We start from the raw sequence: 16,854 nt of genomic DNA on the forward strand, positions 1-16,854 counted from the left end.
CCGCTCTGCTAAGAATGTGCTAGTGTGCCAAAGATTTTCCAAACACCGTCCCAGGGAAGTCACTGAAGGGTGCGGGGTGGAGAAAGCTGGGCCTGGCGCTCATCTGACTTTCATTTGGAGGCGATTCACCTGACTGGCAAATCGATTTGAAGGAAGAGAAAGTCTATGCAGGGAAGGAGATGGGGTGGGAGACGGGAGCACTGCTCTTGGGAGAGAACATGCGGTCTGGGTAGACTCCCGTGACAGCTCTCAGCGTTGTACGGTGAGCAGGTGTTAGCCATCCTGGGCCAGAGCAGCCACTAAGGAGCGTGCCTCAGTCTGTGGCTCGAGCACAGGGGGAAGGAGGAGCCCTTCACTGATGCAGGGGACCAGGGATGGAGCGGGTGTGGAGGGAAAGGCGGCCGGGTCAAGACTGGACTTGTTGAGTTGAAGCTGCCTCTGAGACCTCTTAGGGAAAGGGTGTGAAGGGGACGTTCAGATGTTTGAGTCTGGAGTTCAGAGGAAGGACAGGCGCTCCCAATAGCCGTATGGTGTCTAGGTTCAGCAATTGGAAGTCAGTCTCTCTCAGTGGCTGCCATGACAGGTCGAGGCCATGGGGCTGCATCCCCTCTGGCAGAAATGGGAGGCATCCTTTGAAGGACAAAGAAAATAATGGGACTGCAGGCATTTTTATGGGGTTGGGCGGGGGGGGTTGTCAGAAGGAACTTTAATTCTTGCCAAGGAAAGGGGATAAGAAGTGCCCAATTAACTGCGAAAAGACAGGGCTTTCTATCCCCATAAAGAATTCCAGTCTCAGAAACTCAGGGCTACAGGGTAACCCTGCCCTACAGGGTAACTGCCATTGACTCAATGGTGGTGATTTTGGTTTGGTTTTGATCAATATTAAAAGTGATTAAATTGGTTGATGTTTGGGAGAGCCAGGAGAGCCAGACTCCTGTTTGTTCACATTAGTTCTGGGCCCCTTGCACAAGCCAGTGTCCCCATCCAAAACGCAAGGCTATTGGGCCCAAACAAGCCCAGCGAAAGACCTTGCGTACATTTCCATTTGGACGCCACTGAGACCCTGCATCATTTGACTAGGACTCATGACATAGGAAGTGCTAGTGTTGGATGAGAACCCTGAGATCATCATCTGGTCACATGGTATTTTAAACAATCTTAGAAGTTCTTCGACTCTATCTTAGGCCACACCTGCAAATATAATACCCATTATAGCCAAGCTACTCTGCTTGAGGAGACTTAGAGTCCAGTCACCTTGTTCAAGACAACATGGAGATCCAAGACAATGTGGTCATTAGCAGCCAAGCCACAGGCTCCTAAGTCTGTTCTCTTCCACTGCATGGCCCCGAACATGACAGAGGAAACGAGGGGCAGCTTCACCCTCCGGTCTGCTCATGTTCTCTTTATATGTGGATTGTGCTGTGTGCCCTTCTTTGGTACTTGCGTGCTTATGCTGTGGGCACAGCATGAGCAAGCAGACAGGTAGAGCAAGCTCTAAGCTGGGTAGGTGAGAATGGAGTTCACTGTATGTAGTGGTGAGGATGTGGAGGAAAACCTGGGCGTCCTGAAATTAAGAATTGGTGAGGGCAGTGACCAAGAGAGCAATGATTGTCCCCTACGGAATGCTCGCATATTGGGGACTTAGCAAATTCAGGGTATGAATTAAAAGATGATGACTATTGCAAGAGGAATTCCGGTAAGAACATACACTCTCTCAAATGCGTTCATATTCTCACTCCTTGGCTGCTCCTCTCTGCCCATCCCCCTTCTTTTCCCCTGTCTTCCTCCCTCCTCCTCTCCCTCATCCTTTCCTTTAGTAACGTGAAATCTGAAATATTCCCCTTGAGTTTCTCTTATGAATAAGGCAGACAGAGGTTCAGATTCGACATGCACCTGGCTGCCTGTATGGCTTCATTAAAATCCCTCCCCAACCAGCCTAGGGAAATTCATTTGACTTCATTTACTTGTTTGGACCAAGGCCATATATTCAGAAGGCACTTGTTCAAACCCAAACATGTGCTCAAGAGAATCACACACCCTCTTAGCAAGCTCCGGTGGAGAGGGCACATGAAACAAGACAGGTCCATTCATTTGTGGGAGCAAAGGGAAAAAGAACAATGAGAGAAGACAATGTGGAGAATTTGCCAACCTCTGAGCCATGAGTCTTGTTAGGACGCATCATGAAATAACAGTCTGAATGAAGCTGTTTGGCCACTCTTCCTCTGAGTTCCTGTGTGCTCACTGTGGAGTTGCTAGAACAAAGCTTCCAAGAAGTGATTCCAGGAGGGAGACAGAAGGATGGGAACGAGACCGTTGCATTGGCTCTCATCACACCAACATTCGGATTCCAGGACCACTTAACTACTAGTTTAAAATCGTGTGGGTTTTGTGGTCAGCTGCCGTCGAATTGGTTCTGACTCACAGCCCCCCTACGCACAATTGAACAGAACATGGCCCAGTCAGTCCTGCACCATGCTGACAATAGTTTCATTCGAGCCCATTACTGCAGCCACTGGGTCGGTCCATCTCACCAAGAGTTTTCTTCTTTTTCACGGCCTTCTGCTTTCCAAAACATGATGTCCTTTTCCAGGGACTGGCCTCTCCTGATAACATATCCAAAGTACATGAGACCAAGTCTTTCCATCCTCGCTTCTAAGGAGCCTTCTGGGGTACTTCTTCCAGGCCAGGTTTGTTCGGTGAGCAGCTCACGGGACTTAACAAGATTCTTCGCCAACATCCCGATCCAAATGCATTGATTCTTCTTAGTTCTTTCTTACCCGGTGTCCCAAAGGCTTTACTCCGTCCGTGTCATTATAGCCGACCGCTGTAATATTTGTGAGTGCCTTCTGACTGGAAGGGCTCATCTTCTGACAGGGGTGTGCTACTCATGAGATGGTCGCGTCTGACAGGGTTCCACTGCTGTGCATAGAGTTTCCGGTGGCTAATGCCTCCGAAGTGGGCAGCCTGTTTCTTCCCTGTAGCTGTAGTGAGTCTGGAAGCGCTACTGAAACCTGTTCACTTTGAGGGACCCTGCTGGCACTTGAAATATCAGGGACATCTCTTCCAGCACCACAGTAACACAAGCTACCACAGAATGACCAACGGACAGGGATGCAGCGGGTTACAAATCTTACAAAACAAAAATTAAACCATCAGCTAACTCATCAAACAGCTAGTTTCCCAGAAGACTGTATTTTGTATACAATGTTGCTAGCCCTTGTGATCAGGCACCCTCATGGATGAATATCTCTTCTACGGGCATTGCTTTCATAGAATTTTCCAGGTAAATGGTACAGCTGCCCCTTGCTGATACACAGAATGTCACAGCAACAAGAGGTTCCGGTTTTGAACCCATCCACCTATAGCTGGAGTCCTCCCCATCACTTCTTAGAATTCGATTCCTCCTCCCGTTAGGTAGGAAAAGGAACCTCGTGCCCTGTCAAAATTCAACAGACCTTGTGGCACACTTCATGCTCCCTCCTGACCAGGTCTTTCAAAGTTCTTCCATCTTTGATTTCCTTGAAAGTCTGCACCCTGAGTCCCAGTCGGCAATGATCCAGATAGACTTTAGGTGTTCAATATTTGCCAGACCCAGTAAATGGCATCCACAGTAAAGACCAGGGAAACAAAGAGGCTATAGTACTTCATTCCAGCCTGATGCCCTCAAGAGAGCAGAGAGCGAGAGGCAAACCCATAAGTATTTATCTACTCCCCAAGCTGTGTGGAGAAACTTCACAGGAAGCAGTGACAGACCCAGCAACTAAACCCAGCATTCAATTGGATGTCTTCGGAACCTTGCTGCTTTGTGCAATCAGAAACCAGGTGGAAAACATTATGATTAGTCCAGCTTGACACTCACTCATAGGCTTTTTTTTTTTTTTTAAGGGAGCTCTTCTGCCACGTGGGCCCCGGCTTGCAAAGCAAACCTTCCTGTAGGAACCTCATGGCTGGGCTGCTTAGTCCCCAGGGGGAGGGGAGAAGACAGTGCTGTTCACTGCCGTGTAAGCAGCGGGAGTCCCTGTAGATCACGCCACCCCAGGGACCATTTGGGGTAGAGAAGAACACAAGGAGAGTTGCTCTACTCTTGTTAAAGTGGAGGCAAAGAATATGAGGGAGTGGGAATAGCAGGCCACAGGGCACGCATGGGACTTGCTCCCCTAGAGCCCAGGGTTCCATCCTACTTTAAAGAGGGAGACAAGCCGCTCACTCTGCCCTGTGCACATTCTCTGCTCTGCTTCTGCCAGCTGTGTTGCAGCTCGTGGGTCAGCTGGCAGGTGAAGCTGGCCTAAGTCTCCCTTCCAACCGGCCAGTCTTTCCCCGTTTCAGGTTCAGTTTTTACTGTCTGTCCATCTACACTTCTGGCCCTTCACACAGACTGATTGTTCGTCTTGATCAGTTGTATGCATGCCTGCCCCCCACCCACCCCTCCATGTCTTTGTCCCTTGAAGGAAGAATCTAAGATTTGTGTTACGGGCCCCTTCCGTGTAGACGTTCTGTCACAGTGATACCGAAAGAGTGTTTCTTGAGCACTTGTTAGAGACCAGGCCCGTAGCATGTATCACTCATTCCATCCTTAGAACAGCTCAGCCCCGTGGCCCAGTGAGAAAGAACATGGGCTCTAGAGTCAGACCATCTATGTTCCACTCGTTCTGCCTCTGCTGTCAGCCAACCAAATGACCTTAACACAGATGGGATTTGGTGGTGCCTTCTGACATAAAGCCTGAGCATGGGCAAGAGCAGGGGCAAGGAGGTGTCTCCCTCAAAAAAACATGCCGTATGTACTCAAGTATAAGCCATCCTGAATATCAGCTGAGGCACCTAATTCTAACACCAAAACTGCATTAAACATGTGCTGGAAAACTTGGCTTATATACAAGTAGATCTGGTCATTTGAATCAGACCCCCTTCATCTGTGGCCAAACTTACTGTTTATTCCTTTTTAGTAAAGAGTCCTATAAGGCTGCCCCCGCTAACTAGCTAACTAGAGATTTCTCGGATTTAGGCTTTGGGAACAGCAGTTAAGCTAATCACACCAATAGTATTAATTCTTCACATGTCTTTCGTGGACTGTATTGGCACTAACGTCTTTTTGCATGATCCATCTCCACCAACTTTCCTCCCATCCTTGAAGAGGGAGAAGGGGTGGCAGTACTTTCCCTGTGTTTCGGATGGGTACCCCCAGGCGATGGCTGTGCACCCATCAAATCCATAATCCAACTCCTCGCAGCCCAAAGAGCAGAATAGAGCTGTCCTTTGAACTGCTTGGCCTGTAACCTTGACAGAAGCAGGGTACTGTTCGGGGCACCTGGTGAAATTCGACCCTCCTACCAGTCCATTAGCAGCCAAACACTTAACCACTGTTCCACCAGGACTCCTGGGCAGATGCTAGAAAAACTAAGTGACTTGATTGGGGGCTCACAGACAGAAAGCATGGCTGCCGCTTGAGCTCAGGTCTCCTAAGTCCAGCCGTGTTGGGTGACTGCCCTCACCCCACCTGGTCCCTCCGCATCACTCATGGGTGCACACAGAGACTCCCTAGAATGCACCAAGAGCCAGGTACTGGGCTAGAGCCTTCCATGGCTCGAGGAGGCTGGTAACCATAGAGATTGTCGCTCTCCGCACGGCAAATGAGATCACCCAGCACACCCTGCTCTCAAGGTTTGAGTTACAAGAGACGAAGCATTTTCCACTGAGGGCCATTAAGTTTGGAATTCCCTTCCCCTGGTCTGACATGGCCCTAGAGAATTTGTCTTCTGGGTCTCTGTACACCACATCAAGTGGAGCCAACCAGTCAGGACGGGTTAAGAAATCCTAGTGGGCAGGAAGAAAGGTGCTCAATGGACTTTTGATTGTGAGCAATTTGTACTTTTGTGTTTAGGGGATTTGAGGGTACTGATTATTTCGGGGGGTTTTGTTTGTTTCCTTTCTGTCTGTGTCCCTCAGCATAACCACCAGCCGTTTGCAATACACCGCCTTTAAAGAGAAAACTTTAGTCAGCAGTTTACCCGATTTTGTTTCTGTGTTCTTACATCATGTCGCAAATGATGTGATGGTGAAACCCACAGGGAAGTTTTTGTTTCTTTTGCATAAACTATTTTGCAGTAATTGATCAGCCATAGAGAAAAGATGATCTCCTGTGCTCGCCCAGTGCGCCCGCCTGTCACCAGAGACCAATAAGCTGTGTCCCTAGAACTATTATCACTTTGTTGAAGAAGCTGCTATGTGAACAAAAACCAGCCTTTGTTAATTTCCCTTTTCGTATTTAAAAAACCTGTCAGTATTCTCCCTGTGGGAAAGGATAATTTGTCAACAGCACATATTATTTTGTTCTAAAGAGGAAAGATGTTGGGCGGGCGGTGTAACCTTATTAACGTCTCCGCTCGTTTTACCTGCATGCCAGGCCAGAATCTGGTGCCACTCAATGAAATCAAATTCACTACCATGTGTTATCATGTACCATCTCCTTGTGTTTTATTCCATGGTCACAGAGAATTTTGGAAATGATAACTAATTTGAGTTCCCTTCCTCGACCCTACTTGATTTGACCCCTGGAGGAGCTGAGGCCTGAGAAGGACCGTGGTCTGGGATGTGGATGTGGATTCTCAGGCTGGGGTTCTTCCCACTGAGCTCTACAGTGGCTGTGTCTACTGTACTCTTCCACTGCATTCCATGAGCTTCCAGAAGCAGGGATGATTTTGCTCCCCACTGTCCATCCCACCTAGAACTCCTTGGCAGGTGCTTGTTAACTAGCATGTGACAAGAGCCCCCAATTTAACCCTTACCTTTATTATCTTGTCTTTTGTTCAACCTCTTAGGTAGATGTGGGAGGGAAAAAATGGGGAGACATCTAAGCAAGAGGTCTGGAAAGGGATTTGCTGAAGCCTAACTCACCTTGTCTCGAAACAGCTCTGTTGAACTAGGACACGTTTTCTCAGGGATTGTCTCCTGGATTTAGAGTGAACACCAATGGTTTGATCTCACCTCTATTGTGAGGAGACTCTTATTACACATTGGTTGGTTGGTTTGGTTTTTTTTTTTCAAAGATGGTTTCCATTATGTGCAAGCATGGGAAGAGGCCTTCAGGTGGGTCTTAAGAAGTGCTGTCTTTAGTTGTCATTAGAGGTCAGCCCCTGGCTGTCAGTTTATCCATTGTGGATGTCTGGACCGTGGGCCGAGGCAGCTCCGAGACGGTGGGCGTGCCCAGTGGTGCTCTGAATCCTCACTGTGCCCCATGTCGTAGTTTGTTTCAGTGCTGGAAGGCGTGCTGTCGAAGCTGTCGAGGTACGATGAAGGCACGTTCTTTTCGTCCATTCTGTCATTCACGGTGAGTACGTGCGTGGGTGCGTGCGTGCGCCCGCCCTATGCCAGCCGCACCTGCACTGCTGCCTCGCCACCAGGTAGGAAAACAAGTCTCATCGTTGTCTCTCTCTTTCTCACACAAGGTGAAAGCAGCTGCCAAATATGTTGATGTTCCCGTAAGTATTTTTTTAATCTACTTTTGAAAAACCATAGATAAATCCCGTTTCTGTTTTTTGGCTTCCCTCGTAATTACAGTTTACCCCGGGTTTACTTCACATCTTTCAACTGGTGCCATTTCCTTAGGGAGAAGTTTATTTTCTTTAAGCGAGCACTTAACCTTCGTAACAAGACTTGGCAAGGTGATGCAGAGGGCTTCTTTTGCTGGTGTGCCTTGGGAGCGCTCTTTTAGGCAGGTCAGTTTCAGAGGCGAGCGCGTCACCCTGTTGCCAAGGGTGGTTATCGCACTCCAGGATGGGGGAGAAAACGCTTCACCCTCCGCCGAGGCTCACACACACCCTCCCACCATAGGGAAGCTGTAACAGGTCTCTTGCAGGAGTTAAAATAACAGTGAAGATGAGCATGTGAAGTCAGCACAGCTTTTCTAAATACTAACGTGTCGTAAATCAATACCCTTCATCTACTTGAACATTCAGTTTTCCCCAGAGGTCTTGGAAAATCGTTCCTAACCTGCAAATTTGTTTCAAAAGGTAAGAGAAGGGGACTTTCAGAAGCGTACTGAACTGTAATCACGTCATTCACGTGAGAAATGCAATCAACAAGTTAGAGCAGTGCTTTTTTTTTTTTTAAGTTGGTCATCAGAGCAATTTCATTTGTGCCGTAAAATCGACGCTTGTGTATCTGACCGGTTCATAAGGTGTTCCATTTCATTGTGCATTTTGGCACCCGCATCATTTTTCAAAAGATCAAAGCACAATTCTGGACATCTGAAACTCCTGATTGGAGGTGACGTGAACCATCGTCGGCTCTGGCCGAGACAGTGCCTAAAGGAGGGAACTTCTTCCCTCGGGGGCTTGGAATACAGGCACGGCTTGGGTGTCTGTGGTAGATGCCTCTCTCTCTCTCTCTTTTCAAATCGTGTAACCGCATTTTGTACTGTCTACCAGATAGTCCCCAAATGTATTGCTGTGGTGGCTATAAATAAGCAAACACTGCCTTTGGGTGGGCTTCCTTGGAACAAAGGCCTATTTAGCAAACGCTTCCCAAGAAACCTTCATACCTCAGACCCATGCCTAGGATCAGAGGCTCCATGTCAAGAAGGAGACCCAACTAATCGTATATATCCACCACCTTTCTGTCTGTCTGTCTATTACACTGTGATGGCTGGCATATGGCTCTACTGTCAGAAGTTATGCCACCAGTATTTCAAATATCCATGGGGTCACCCATACTGGGCAGATATCTGTGTAACTTGAAGACAGCCTAGGAAGAAATGCCTGGCAATCCACTTCTGAAAATTAGCCAATAAAAACCACCGAATCACAACAGAATACCATGCTAGAAGATGTGTCCCCTAGGTTGGAAATCACTCATAGTTCACAGTGGCCCCAACAATGGGCTGAGATGTTGGTTTGCCAGTGTTTGTGAAGATGGCACAGGGTTGGGCAGCATTCTGTCCATTGAACATGGGGGTCCCGTGAGTGGCAGCCAGCCCAACCGGGACAAATGACAGCAGTCAACACGTGGGTCGTCCCACCGAGCAGCATCAGAAAAGAGCAGGAGGGCTTAGGGAGGAGATTTGTATATGTAATACGAAAAGAAAGCGAGAGAAGACTGAGTAATCTGGAGACATCTGAACTGTGTTGGACTTTGAAACACTCATTTTATGATATACATAGTTTTGTTTGTGTTTCTCGTTCTAAATGGAAAGGGAACCATACTTATTCCTGCTCTTAGGACTTTGGAAATTCTTCCTTTGCCACTTTATCAGAACTGAGACTCATAAAAGCCCAAAGTGAGAAGAGACCAAAGAAAACAAAGGGTTCACTAACTCTGCGTCTCAACCAAGACCCCACTCCTCTAATATTCCTCCCAAAGATTCAGTTCCGCTCGCTTTAGTTTTTTCAGTGTTTGTAGACTCAACATACACAACTTACCATAAGGCAGCTTGCTCTTGAATTGGAATTCTGCACCTCTGTGAATGCTACCCATTAATCCTGGTTCAAATCCCTCTTCTGCATGCTAGCCCTTCAAATACATGATGGCAATTACTATACAATTAGTCCTCCTCTCAAGAGGTATTGTGCCTGTCATAGGGATGTGTTGTCTGAGGAAATATTACTTCTAGATCAAGCATTGCTAGTTTCTTCACTAAACCCACTGGTAAATTATATATATTTAAGTCATGCTAAATGAAACTGCATTTCATATCCTAAAATATCCATCTTCTAAGAATGGCCAAGGTCAATTGCTACATCATCATGACAACTGCTGTAGAGCAGGCATCAGTCTCCATAGCCCTGAGACTAGAAGAGCTAGAAGGTGTCGGTTACCACGGACAGCTGCTCTGAAAAGGATCACGTTGGAAAGTCCTGGAGAGAGCGGGAGAGAAATGTGAAGCAGAATGTTTGGGTGTCCTCCTTATTGGATAGAGATGTGTGGGACTATAACACTGTGACCCTTAGTCACCCTTCAGGTCTATAAGTGAACTCACCCCTATGTGAGAATAATCGGACATTAAAGGTCAAAAAGGCAGCTTTGACCTAAGAGCAAGTTCAGATGACTGAAGGGGAAGGGAAGTGGAGGAGGGATAGAAATAGAGACACAGTCAAGGAGTGGGATCAGTGACGGTTCATTTAACAATCTGTCCACATTAAGAGCAGCTGGGTGGTGATAGATGGACACCATATAATTCTTCTCATCGCAGTGGTCTGCAAACTATGTACATGGTTCATGAGTCCATTGCCCTAATTGTTTCCAATTGTCTTCTATTCCCAGCACTCTTCTGTCCTCTAGATAGAGAGAGACCAATAGTTGTACCTCGATGGCCACTCACGAGCTTTTATGACCTCAGTTGTTATTGACCAAAGTAGGACGTAGAACATTATCTTTGTGGGCTGTGTCATGTCAGTTGACCTGTCGTACCCTGAGCCTATGACCCTAAACCCCTGTGTCCAGCCACTGATTGCCTCCGGTCTTCATAACGTTGCTCCTTCTGTGCACATTCTCATTCATGGATATACATGCAGCAAAGGTAAATGCCCATGTACAAATATCCTCTCAATGTAACTGTGATGAAGGTAAAGCAATCTACAATATGAGGAAAGTAGACCAAAACTGATGGAGGCAGGGAAGATGCTGCGGGAGTGCAAGGGTTAAAGGCAAATACAAGGGGTAAATACCATTGTGTAGTAGCCCTGCAGTGACAGTGATCTATGAGTAGATGCATGACTGGGCACATGCTCAATGGTACATGAAAGAGAATGGGGAGAACTCACAAACGTTCATAGAGTTGACTTCTTGATTACTCTTCCATGGGCATTTTATAGCATGACTCAGAAATTAGGCTGCTAGATAGTTATCCAACTGTTTGAAAACGTATATTCACACTGAAACCAGCATGCAAATGTTCCTCAGAGCTTTGTTCCCACGACTGCAGTTGTTGGCTGTCATTGAGTCTGCGCTCACACATGGTGACCCCGTGTGTGCAGACTAGAGCTATAATCATCTCAGAGGGTATTCCACACTGTGTTCTTTCCCAAGCAAATCACCAAGCTTGTCTTCCAAGGTGCCCCTGGGCATGCCTGAACCTCCATTGTTTGGGCTCATAGTCAAGTGCTTAACTCTTTAGGCCTACTAGGGACTAATATATTCACATGCATGATATCCATAATTACCCCAAACTGAAAGCAACGTATGTATTCTTATCTAGGTGACTGGATAAGCAGTGATACATCCACCACGAAATGCTATTCAGAAAAACAGAAAAAGGAATAGGCTATCAGGCCATGCAAAGACATGGATAGCTATTACTAAGGGAAAGGACTACACTCCGTTTGATTCCTTTATATTGCATATGGGAAAAGATAGAACGATAAGGATGGGAAGCAGGAGGAGCTCCTGGTCAGGGAGGGTGGAATTGGTGAGCCATTGGAGATTTGTTAGGACAGTGAAAGCCTTCTTAGGATTATGCAGATACATAGCCATTTATTTTGTTAGCCTATAGAATCTTGCAGTACCGGGTGAGTCTTAATCTGTGCAACTTAAAAATCAATGTATAAATTCGGAGTCATGGGAATCCAGGATGGAAAGGAAACTGTAGGAAAAAGAACTACCCGGGTTGCAACTGTATGAAATGCCCTCACCGGAGAGAGAGGCAGCAGAGATTGCTGCTTTAAGGAACTCTGGAATGGAGCGGCATCAAAGACTAGAGGCAAAAGGAAGGACACCTAAGCTTGTCTTCTCCTGGATCATCTTGCTTCCCATGGCTTAATGATTCAGAAATCACAAGTCAACTTACTGAGACTGAACAGTTAACTATATAGGTGGCAACAGTGGGAGCTCCTGTTCACACTGCTGAGGTTAAAAACAAGCAAGGGGAGAAGACTGGAGTAATGTAAGTGGTAATGGATTCAAACTGGAGGCGTTAGTGTGAACTCATCTTTAGCTTGATAAAGCTAGCAGTGGTTCCATATAGAAATGTTATAGCTGCATGCATACACGTGTGCACTTACGTGTGTACCTAGGACTTTCTGCTGAAGATAAAAGAATGCACAGAGCCTTGTGGACAGAAAAAATGAGCTTCCTTACAACTGAACCCATAGACAGCATCATCGTAAAGGCAAAAAATAGAAGCTATTGGGGTTTTCTCCTACTTGGCTCAACAGTCAGTGTCCGTGGAGGAAGCAGCAGGCAGGAAAGCAAGCCGCATATTTCAATGGGCAAAGTCACTGCAAAAGGCTCCTCAAAAGTGTTAAAAAGCAAAGATTCCACTGGCGTGACAAGACACTACTGACCCAAGCCACAGCCTTTTCAATTGCTTCGTAGGCATGTGAAATCCAGAAGCTGAAAAGGGAGGATCAAAGAAACAATGACGCACTTTGAAATTGTGATACCGGAGTAAAATATTGAATAGACCACAAACTGCCAAAAGAATGAGCAAGTCCATTTTGGAGGAAGTAAGGCCAGAATGTACCTGAGAAGCATCTATGGCAAGACTTCCTTTTGTTTCCTTTGTACACATCATCAGAGGAGACTCACTCACTGCCATTGAGTCGATGTTGGCTCGTAGCATCCCCATAGGATATAGTAGAACTGCCCCTGTGAGATTCCTAGACTAACTCTTTACAGGAGTAGAAAGCCCTATCTTTCTCCTTTGGAGCAGCTGGTGGTTTCAAACTGATAACTTTGCAGTCCGCAGCCTGACACGTAACCACTATCCACCAGGGCTTCTCTTCAGAGGAGGTCTAATCCCTAGAAAAAGACGACATCTTTGGTGAAAATGAAGAAAACCCTCAATGAACTAAACTGACATAATAGCTATCATAATAATTCAAAAATACCATCAATTGCGAAGGTGGTACAGGACCCAGCAGTGTTTTCTGCTGTTATTGGTGAAGCCACCATGAGTCCGAGCTGATTCAACAACAACGAGCCTTGACAATGATGCATAGCTCAGCATACACACATACACGGCATGTTACTGCAGACTTAGCTGAGAAGGCCCCAAAGTAATGACACTCCAGTAGCAGTAAGTGCCCCTAGCTCCTGGAGCTTGGTCTCTAATCTCCAACCAAAGGAATGCCTTGAAGAAACAGTTCGTTCTAGGATCCTAGGATCGTGGCAGGAGATACACAAGATGAATCTGGAGCATCTTCTAGTGACAAGCATGCTAACACAGTGCTCAAAAGCCCTGGAATAATAGATGTGATGGTAATGAGGCAGAGAAGGTAACCGAAAGGCAATCTTTGACCCGTGTCACCTCTTAGAACAAGATAACTCAGACCTGAGAGCAAACGTGGGAACATTAGCAAGGCCGGGATGGAGACGTTCACCTTCGAGTCAGAGACTAGAACATGAGGCCCAAAACGAAACAAAGTGAGTAGGGTGAAAAGTACCGTATTAACTGTAAACCTCCAACTATTTTGCAAATAAATTAATAATGAATGTAAAAAGTATATATCCTATATTAGAACTAAAAGACAAAGGATTACCTCCCAATAAAGAAAATGTAGGTGATTCACAATGCATGTTTAAAAATGTGAAAAATCACATGGTCAGAACATGTGATTATGTGAGACACCTGCTTTTTTAAAAAAACAGGGTAGAAGGCAGAACATGGCGGGGTCCTGTGGACACAGGACAATGGCGGGATATAAACCTGGCTCAAGAGCCAGATGGCTGTGATGCATTCATGCTGCATGGCTTCTCAGTCTCAGTGACCTTGAGCATCAGTGGGTTTTTTTAATCAACCAAATGGAAACATATAATTATACCTCTTAATAGGCATATCATGACCATAGTAGGCCCTTTGCTAGGCTCCTGTAATGGCATCAGGGTTCAAATGTTAAAATGCATGTTGTCAAGGCAAGTCTGGCCCAGAGTAACCCTCTATCTAGGACAGAGTAGAACAGCTCCCTAGGGTGTGTGAGGCACTAACCCTATAGGTGAGGGCATAGCCTCATCCCTGTCCCTCGGTGGAGCCCAACTGCTGACTTGCAACTGCTTAGCAGCCCAAGAGTGACCCACTATGCCGCCAGGGCTCCTGCAATAAGTACCAGTTATTACTATATATTGTTGTTGACACTAGAGGTGAGAAGATAATCATCCGGCCCGCTACAGAAGTGGTCACATCTGTATTAATGTGGATAAATCACATCTGTACTTCTTTAAAACAACACATCCTCCTCCTGTGCTGGAGCAGGCAGGGGATCTGGAATAAGGGCCCGCAAAGACAAACAGGGAAATGGAATGTTACCCGGAAAGGAGGGCAAGTGGAGCAGGGAAGATAAGTCTCCAGTGTGTAAAGAGTATCCACTGGAAGGAGCAGCAGTCTGAATTGGCATCCAGGAGGTTGAAATAGGAACTGATCCAAATCCAGTTGGAAGCAAAACTGAAATCCATAGAAGGCAATACTTTTAAAAAATCATTATGAATAAGCGAGTGAATTGGTAACGAGCTTGATATATCTATTATAGCCAGTTAGACCACCATTTGAGAGACAAGATCCTGAAAAGATGTGATTACAGGATTCTAATTCCAAAATTTTGTTCTTTGGGTCATATTAGTTCTGGAGTGTTTGGGCCCCCAGCGTGTGTGTGTGTGTGTGTGTGTGTGTGTGTGTGTGTGTTGAAACTATTCTTTTTAACGTCACATATACACACTGCTAGACACTGAGGTACCATAGCTAAGGGTACCTGTGGGGCAGGTAAGGATGCCTGTGACTCCATCTGATGGGGAGGAACAAAGGAGAGGCTTCTCCCATTGATGACCTGCATGGTCCCAGGGCCTAACCTGGTGGCCTGTCCTAAGAGGAAGATGCACATGGCTTATCTTTCTCATATCCTCTCACGATAATGATACCTCTTTGTATATACATCTTTAGAATGATGTTCGCCAGTGATTTCTGCTCCTCCAAATCTCCCCAAAATGGACTCAATCCACCTCTGTGAAAATAATTGCACCTGTATCCCCTTCGAGCCATCTAACCCGTGTGATGAGGATAATAGAACCCCTTGTGCCAGTCTCCCCACCTGAGCTACTTCTGAGGACCAACTGGAAAGTACTTGGCATGAAATAAATGGGATTTTTTTTTGCCTTCTACCTAGAGTGATCTTTCCAGCTTCTGTGCATTCCTCGGCCATTACCACTCCCTCCTGCAGAATGTACCCAATTTCCAAACCAAAAATAAAAATAAATATATTTGCCTTATCCACTGTGAAAAACCTTTTTTTTTTTTCCCCTTCTTTCTGTTTTTCTTAATTTAGACTATTAAGTACCTTGTGTGTGTTCAGGGTGGCTTTAAAAGGCAGCCAGTGAGTCTGGTGTATTGTCCCTCCTTGCTTTTTGGCTTATTTGTACCTGCTCTTGTTTGTGCCTTCCATGAGGCCACCTGAAGACTCGGTGCTTGACGTCACAATGAGAGCCAAGCGAAGCATGGGCAACAGAGCACCTGCCTACTGGGACACGTTCACCTGGAGAGAGCGATGCGCCAGGTCCAGATGAGGAGCCTGTCTTGCAGTAGGAGGGAGGGTGCCGCACCGGGCTTCCCGGAGTGTTTTTCTTCTCTTCTCCCAGTTCCTTTGTTTTCCTTCCCTGGCTCTTCTCTCTGCTAGATGGGTGGCATCTGAGCATCCTCAGGTTTCACTTAAGCCCCATCTGAAGGGCTCCAAAGTGGACTGAGTCCGGTCCCAGGCATTCTAAAACCCATCAGCTCCGTTAAATAATCCCTGCAGAATATTAAGGTCATTGTCCTCGAGCTGGCAGTGCCATTTGCAAAATGTGCAGCAGTGCAACTGTAAGTAGAAGAGGGAAGGGTTAGTGGATATTGTTGCAAACTGGACTTTAATCGCCTTGGTCATCGTTATGATTAATACTCATGAAAAGAATCGAATGAGGGGCCTTGGGGTATTTCTCAAAGTTTTGGGGAAATGCCGTTGTCTTGTAACTCCACTTTTCCATAAACTTTTTATAGCTCCCCCCAGATGGTCTCCCACGTGATATCCATGACAGCATACACTCCTTGTTTGATGTTCTTGTGTCAGCAGCGGTACCTCAATTCTGAAATGCTGGTGGCCAGTTTTCTTGTCGCTTAGAAATGCCCCTCCCCCCCCCCAAAGAAACTAGGAACTGGATGTACCTAATGTCAAATAAGTACAACACAGGAAGTTGAAAAGCAGTCTATAAATCTCAGATGAATATCAGCCTGCCTCTTTTCTTGAAATATGTCAAGTTCATAAGCTATAATTCAGTGTTCCTTTTAAAATTCAAAACAGCCATCCCTGTTGGAAAGCTAATTCCAGTGACAAGAAGACATACAAATGCTTCTCTCAACTGTTTCTGGACCTCTGAAGACAGATTATGTCCCTGCCTGGAAGAAATCATGGGAAACATTTATCATTTATGCAAATGCTAGGAATTAAGACGGTGTGTCTACCTAAATTCTGGGGAGGGGCATGAATTGTAGCAGATTCTGGTACCATACCCCATTCGTAGGATTGCCTTAGAGAACTGTCCTTTCCCAGGTAAACTCACAGGAAGCAGACCCCTCTTTGCCGAAAAAGAACTCTGGAGGAGTGAGACCCAAGCCTTTGCAAACCGTGAAACGTACATGCCGAAGACGCCCAGGGCACACGAGGCACTCGCGGGGTTTCTCGGAAGACCGGAGTGCCGCGATCTTCATGCAAAATATTTTCACTCTCATTTGGGGTGAGAATACACGACCTGTTCTCTGGTGGCGTTCGGATCACTTGCTACTGCAACAGCCTGAAATCATAAGCTCACACTTTTCTAAAGGACCCTGGTCGTTTTTTCATCCATTGTTTAACAAAGTAATTCATAATCTCGTGACGACGTTCTTGTTATTTATAGCCCCCCTCC

At 46.3% G+C, this 16,854-nt stretch overlaps 1 protein-coding gene across 12 annotated transcripts in view; it reads left to right on the forward strand.

Annotated features, from left to right (window-relative positions):
- CADPS2 (calcium dependent secretion activator 2) overlaps nt 1-16,854 on the forward strand; it is a 382,815-nt gene that overhangs the window by 330,340 nt on the left and 35,621 nt on the right. For all 12 annotated transcript variants that reach the window (XM_045288824.1, XM_030885179.2, XM_045288828.1 and 9 more), the window contains 2 exons: nt 7,241-7,324; nt 7,443-7,475. In XM_045288824.1, the coding sequence (XP_045144759.1) occupies nt 7,241-7,324; nt 7,443-7,475 (117 nt within the window). The remainder of the gene's footprint in view (nt 1-7,240; nt 7,325-7,442; nt 7,476-16,854) is intronic.

The sequence above is a fragment of the Echinops telfairi genome, unplaced genomic scaffold (assembly GCF_000313985.2).
Source record: "Echinops telfairi isolate 266 unplaced genomic scaffold, ASM31398v2 ScPeMD7_23;HRSCAF=83, whole genome shotgun sequence".
NCBI lineage: Eukaryota > Metazoa > Chordata > Mammalia > Afrosoricida > Tenrecidae > Echinops > Echinops telfairi.